Genomic DNA, 7,424 nt, shown 5'->3' on the forward strand with positions numbered 1-7,424 from the left:
ATAAAGGATGACCTCATCGTAGTATTCAAAAACAAGAATCATATGACAAAAATATTTATTTTTTTCTGAATACATAAAAAATGGGGTGAAATGGCTAAATGTGATCCAAAGTTCTACGACATGAAATATCACTGATCACATGAGTCTTCATTGCTACTTATATCAATTACAGATTGATAAAAGGCAGAAAAGGATTATTTTTGCCAAAGTATCAATCACAGAAATGCTCGACTTTGGTCTTCACTTCAGAAAATAAACTTGCAAAGTTACATGTAAACATTTTCAGCGCCTTCCCTTTTCCATGATACTAGCGCTGACTAGTATGATTATTTTGTGATTATTAGGAAAGAGTGGCACTGTGATTTAAATAACACAACAATACATACACCGCCATTATTATTTCCCACGATTTTTTCACTCTCAAAAGTGAGATAAAAAAAGTGATCCTTTAACATCATAGATAAACATGACAGCAAGACATCAGGAGACAAGTAAACTGAACCATCATTTGTGAAGACAACTTCACATTAGAAAACATATTGTAGAGTAAGTATATAAATATATATCTTATTGTAATTCAGGGTTCAAGGTACGCTAATTTGATAGCACAGGTATGGAAAGCAACCAACCAACTCTGATCAAAAGTGACAAGAGAAAGTAGGCCAAATTGTGGCACACCAGGGCCTGCAGAGCCCAGAACGCTCTCTGTATGAGGCCGGAGCAGCTGGGCCATGTTAGCATTAGCATTACCGTTAGCCCTAGCACGGGCCTGGGTGATAGAGGTGATCGAACAGTACATGAGCCTTACAAACAATGTTGCACTAATTACATAGGTGACCACATCTCTCCCATTCAGCCCAGCTCACTATATTCTCCACCATCTGTCCTTATGGCGTGATGTGCAAGAGGTTTCTAAATAAGCTAGAGCCTGTCAATAAGGTGCCAACTGGTATGGCAGATGCAGCAGCCCCTTCAGAGTGCTGACAGGAAGTCCTTCAGGCCCCCCTTCTTAGTCTTGGGGCTGTCTTCCAGCGACAACAGCTTCTTGAGCCGTGAGAAAGCCGACTTCTTCACGCTGGACGACTTTGATGAACTGGTGGAGTCAGAGGACACTGTCCTGGTGACACAGAATACAACAGAGTGACTTCATGTTAGTACTTGGTGAAAAATGTAAATTATTTCTTATCCTTGAGTGTTTGTTCCAACACTTCTGACTGTCTTCAGTGTTGAAAGCACTGATTATCAGATTTTATTAAATGGTCTTACCTTGGTGTGCTAAAAGGTGATTTCTGACTGGAAGCTGAGCTCGGAGTGGACATACTTCCTTTACTGGTGGACTGTGGATTATTGCGCTTGCCTGCGTTTCTCGGGGTGCTTGGGTTTTTCACCAGACCTGTGAGAAAGTCTCGGTTTGGTCCACAGGTTCTGGATGTCTTATTGCAGGTGTGACAGGTGGCCATCTGAAAAACAGCGCAATTAACACAGGTAATTAAAAAACCATCATTAAGCTGCAGTAAATCAGTCAATCTTCACTTGTATGCGTCATATTTTTTGTGATAATTCTGAAAAAGGTTCATAATCATTGCTGAATTCTACTGAGGTTATGGTAGCCAACTCAGATTTACCTCATCAGAATCATTTCTGAGGTAAAGTTCACTAACTCAACTAACACCATTGTTTTTTCCCTCCCAGCAGCTTCCACTAAGTCTGTGAGAAACCAGTACCCAAATGAATATAGCCTACTTAATAATTATAATAATAATAATATGTCTGTTTCTCAGTCAGAATCACAAGAAAAGCAGCACTAACTCAGTTAATTCTGTAGGCCTGTCTGGGATTTGTGTAAGTAAATGAAAGTGTTGAGCATGGCAGACACTCTTCATCACAACAGATCCAAGCCCTTGAGTTTGCCATGTCAGCTGTGACCAGCAGCTAAAACTAGACGCCATGACGGGGTCAAGCGTGTCAGGTTGACAGCTACATGGGTGGGAGGTAGAGAAGGAATATGCAACCATAGCCATTCTGCCCAGAAACTAGAGGAGGGGGATTCACAGAGTGTCACAACGGGTGGCAAACATGTGCCTCATGGGTCAGAGGCTGTGCCCCCCCCCCCCCCCCCCCCCCCCAACCCCCGAACTACCCCCTACTGCTTTGAGAGTGAGAATGAATATTTAACATCACACATCAAACAAACACACACAGCCACACTATGAAGCCAAACGCAGTGTAGGCTAACAGTAAATGTGAGTATATGTTAGCCTGCAACAGGAAAAACTGTTGAAGGAAAAACAATGATGTTTCTCTGAGAAGCTGATGGGCTTCTCAGCGAGCCAACACCCCCCTTCTCAAATTCACTTTCTCCATAGAGACTAGAGATGTCAATCTTAGAGATGACCCACTGGCAAAGGTATGAGGCCCTGTAACGACACCCTAAGTGCCATTATGAAGGAGAGAGGCTGGTTTTTACGAGTTGCCCTATAAACGGCATACCTCGTGCCTCCTGTTATTGATGTGGAAGCTAAGGCACATTCTTTGCAGGAGTGCACCACGAGGGCTGCGCATAGCACCACCACCCAAATGATCCTAACCTCCTACTTAACCACTGAACCCCACAATGATCTGCACAGCAACCCCCCCCCCCCCAAGAAACATACATGTGTGCAAAGTTACGAAATACAAAGCAAGCGCCACCAGATAGAAATTACGTTTGTAATTAAAGTATTCAAAGTGACTGATATAGAAGATGAACTCATCTCATCAAGAGACTGGCAACCTGGGATGTGACTCACCGAAACAAAGGTAGCCATGTTTGATTCTGACAGGTGGTCGTTGTGTTGAGTGTTGCAGATGATCGCCTGTGTTCTTCCCGTGGATACTGGGCTCTTAGTTTACTACAGCTGGAATGTTATGTGTCCCAGTATTATAAAGCAGAGCCTCGGTGACGCAACAACCGCTCGGCCAATGAATTACCGCAGGGGGCGGAGTCAGTCTATTCCATTCTTAACAGTCACTGGCCCATTTTCACACCTCTGCCCTGCAAGCTCTACTCTAATCCACAACAAAATTCCATAAGAACCTGGAATTGTTCCAAATCAACATCAACATTCATTGTCTGAGCATTCACCGAGAAGCCACCCCTTATTTTTTAAGGTAATGAAAACGAATATGTTAATATGTTAACCTAATTTCCACTGTTAGATAAGGTTATCCAATATTATACTGCCTCAGGTTGAAACTATTGATTTGCTGAAATGCAGGGTATTCCCTGGAAAATATTGAGTTGCAAATGCCCCTCATTTAGGATTTCCATGGAAAGAAATGAGATGATGAGATGGTAATAGAGGCTCCCTCTCTACATACATTTTAGTTATTTTTTTGTTAAATTGCTATATTTCACAAAGTGTTTTTTGTATTTCCATTAACTTCGAATGGAACATACAATGTAACATTTGCTTTCTTTCCTAAAATGTTTCAAATTTACATTTAAATAAACTACACTGTATAAAATTGCTAAACTGATTGTGAATATCTGAGACAAAATATATTGTATAAAGTTCTAACTGTAGCAGTATGTCTTTTCGTTTGTTAATTTCTTTGAAGATGATGTTGAAAATTAATTCTATAAGGATGTTGAAGTCTTTACAGTCAACAACAACAGGCATATTATAAATATTATTTTAGATAATAATCCTGGCCCCACAGTGTAGTTTAGGTCTTGGATAACCCAAAAAGACGAGATATTCTGTAGGATTATTCTAACCCTGTGTTAAACTTTCAATCAGATCCATTATTAAATATAGCATCAAGAACCAATGTATTTTTGTATGTATATTGAGTCATTTGCTAAAATAAGTCTACAACAACCCAAAAAAGCTGTATGAAAATGGATACCACCTATTGTTACCAGTGTGGAACAGTGCATAGCAGTGGAAACTCTTAGTGAAAGTCCTATCTAAAGCCTCTTACTCCAAATTCCCCAAAGCCTATTGTGAATAGAGAACCCCTGTCTGAAAATAAAGACGCTAGCTAACAATGATAACAATAACACCATAAAAACTCCCCATAAACAGAGGCCTCGTTTTATGATGAAGCTCTTTGGCTCAGTGTGTGTATGTAGGTGTGTGTGTATGTGTGTGTGTGGGGGAATGTGTACGGGGTTGCCTCTTTACGGGGAATAAACATAGTAAAAGGGAATGAGGGGCTGATATAAACATCATTCGATACAGATAGAGGAGAGAGGTCACCTCCGATGAACGGACTGTGAGAGAGGTGCCTTCTTTGGGTTTGGTTTGCTCTGAGGAAGGGCCATTAAGCCTCAAATCTGCTAAACTAGTGCCGCTGGCTATTGCATACCCATAAATCCAGTCCCCTTCATAAATACACACAAACAAGGCTATCTACCTATCTACAGTGCATTCATCACTACCAGAATAATGTCAGCATGTGCTTTTAGAAAAAGGAAATGAGCCAATAGAGCATAAGGAGAAAAGCGAAGAAGCCCATTCAATTTAAAAAAGAAATGGCACGATTTCATCATTTGATTTACGTGCAACGTAATCCCTTCTATTTGTTTTTTTGGATGGTATTTGAACAAGATTCAAATCAATGAAATGATGATGTCGTGGCGATTGTTTCTCCTCTCGCCAAAGGTGTGGTTGCATTTCAATGTGGCACAAAATCCACTGTATACACTCACACACTCAAATCTCACTTCAAAGTAGCAATAAGGAATTCTGTTCCAAAACTAGCACGCTAACTACCTAAAAGGCATGCAAAAACCTTGCAAACACCACAAACAGCCCAGTTGACACTGATAGACGCTTGCCAACACACTAACTGGTGTCTTTTGGCAGTATAGCTTGCAATGTCATGCTGTGAAAGCTTTCTTCCAAGTGCAGGGTATTCCAGCTCAGTACACAGGACTACATAGGTATATCCTGGAGGGCTAGTGGGAAAGATACAGATGTCTATGTCCTTCACATGACCATATGCTATCAGGATGTTACAAAAACTAGGTGCCTATAAAACCATACCTTAAAATGTGCCAAATTGTTGCATAGTGTTACTTTAAGCAAATGTGCATCTCCCTAATTTACCTTGATCCTGACAGCACCATCCGATGCCCTCTAACATCACACATGTGATTGAGGTGTGAGTCTGAATTCAGGCTGTCAGAAATTGTCGCCTTCTCGAGATGCACTGCAGCAGTGCCATTGAGACTGATACAATCACACAATCGCATCTGTTAGGTCGGGGGGGGGAAACTGCAGAGGCAAGGCCGGGGAAACTCAAGCGTGGCTTTTCAAAACAGGAATTTGTGCTGAGAAGGCTCTAAAAGTAAAAGCCTGGTCTTGAATGTCAAGCGGAAAAGTCTTGTGGGAAAACATGAATGCAAAACAACCCTAAAAACCGTTCAAAAATTGCTGCAGCATTCATCTAATTTGGCTGCAGTCAACGCAAAAAATCCTCAACACAACAGTGTACATGTGTGCCAAATGAGAAGGCAGTGATATTTGGGAAGTGATTAGACGAGGGCGGGAGAGTGAGTGATTGAGTTCTTAAGGTCAAAGTCGCACTTGGGAAGGGGCCCGTAAAAGCCCGGGGGGGCTCTTGACAAGGCAAAGGAGCCAGGTCTCAGCTTAGACACGGACACACGGACACACACACACGGACACACACACACACGGACACACGGACACACGGACACACGGACACACACAGACACACACACACACACACACACAGACAGATCAATCCAATGCACTCTTAAAATACCCCCCTTCCCACTAAACCCAGCCATAGCAACCTGTATCCTGTGACCTTGCTGCAGAAACCTGTCGACGTCACACACTGGCAGAGTCTGAGTGTGAGTGAGAGCTAAAGCTGAACCCACCCCTGTGTCATATGGAGCGATCCATGCCCAGGGGCCGAGGAGACGTCAGCTCAGAACCGCCAAAACCCTCACACATTTACACCTGTACCTCTCCATATCTTTATCTCCATCTCTCCGCACCGGACTGGGGAGGAAGGAGTGCTTCAGGGGACCACAGCAGTCTCAGACCGGTGTTTGTTCTGCGTCTGGGTGATAAGAGTCTAACATTACACAACACAAAGTGGAAGATGACGCAGCTGACAAATTACTTTGAGAGCAAAAACTGAAACGATACCGCACACTCTTTATTTGAAGTAGAAAGAGCTTTTATTAAAACATGACAGTGCATCGACACCGTTTCAAAGTCTTTGTATATTAAGAGGCATTTTCATTTGACTTCAAAGACCAAATGCTTCTGATCTTCTTTTGTTGTGGGAGTGTCATGTTTTTTTGAAGATGCCTCTGGATTACCATCTGTCACCAACCACATCCAAGTTGTGTAGTGCAGTGCAGTAGGGATGTGCATCTTCATCACTGAGGACAATGTGATACACATCTCGATGCACTGCCAACGATCCGATACATTAAAGATACGTAAAAGCTGCTTTAATGCGATACGATACACCCCTATTGCGATGCAGTGCGATTCGACAAGATGCGATTCAACAAGATGCGATTCAACAAGATGCGATTCAACAAAATGCGATGCAAAATAATATAATTCTATGCAATTTAATATGGTACATAATGATTAATTTATTTGTCATACAACAAATCATCAACAAGGTCTATAACAAAAGATAACATGTATGTGTATATGTGTGTATGTGTGTAAATGTTCTCTGAATGGAACATGTTTTTAAACTATACCTGGCAGTCACAACACAGTTTGCTTCATCCTAAACATGTGGATCATCTGGATGAAGCAAACTGCGCTGTGCTGTAACTAGGTCACCAGCTGTGCTGAACACTCTTTCAGAGGGTACACTTGTTGCTGGGATGGACAGGTAGCTCTTTGCCAAGGCTGAAAGCATTTTTTGTTATAACTTTTGGCACAGTTCCTATCAGAACAAACCTCTATTTTCCCCTTTGTGTGGGCTCCTGTCAACTTCTGTTTCATCTGCCTGGCCCTCATACAGTATGCCACTGTCACTTGCCTGACAAAAATCAGTATAATGGAGACTAGCTGCTAGATTTCCATTTCCAATTTAAGGAAGACAGGTAAATTCAAGTAACAAATAGAGAGTTTAGCTACGGTATATGGAGTATATTCTTACCTCTTCCTCCATCATCACCGCCTCTGCTCTTATCTTAATCAATATCATGTCTTTGGTGCCGTGGTCTTCCAAGAAAGCCAGGTCTTTGTGGATGAAGCGCCAGTGTTGTGTCTGAACACGTTCATTGAAAAAAGTGCATGAACTCGTTCATAATTTTGGTGAACGTGAACTGAACGTACTGTATTACTGCCTGATGGCCGATACTCTGAACGTGTTCATTCTGGTGTCTGTGAACGGCAAGTTCACTCTTTTAATTTCGTTCAATAAGGTGCCAG

General features: G+C 42.0%; 1 protein-coding gene across 1 annotated transcript in view; it reads right to left on the reverse strand.

Moving 5' to 3' along the window:
• Positions 1-38: 38 nt before the first annotated feature.
• rmp24 (ribonuclease MRP subunit p24) overlaps positions 39-7,424 on the reverse strand; it is a 20,797-nt gene continuing 13,411 nt past the window's right edge. Inside the window, exons 4-5 of the mRNA XM_080838000.1 lie at positions 1,267-1,460; positions 39-1,117 (exon numbers count right to left, since the gene is read on the reverse strand). Of these exons, the coding sequence (XP_080694126.1) occupies positions 973-1,117; positions 1,267-1,460 (339 nt within the window). The 3' untranslated portion in view covers positions 39-972. The remainder of the gene's footprint in view (positions 1,118-1,266; positions 1,461-7,424) is intronic.

Source organism: Sprattus sprattus (genome assembly GCF_963457725.1).
Source record: "Sprattus sprattus genome assembly, chromosome: 4".
Classification (NCBI taxonomy): Eukaryota; Metazoa; Chordata; class Actinopteri; order Clupeiformes; family Clupeidae; genus Sprattus; species Sprattus sprattus.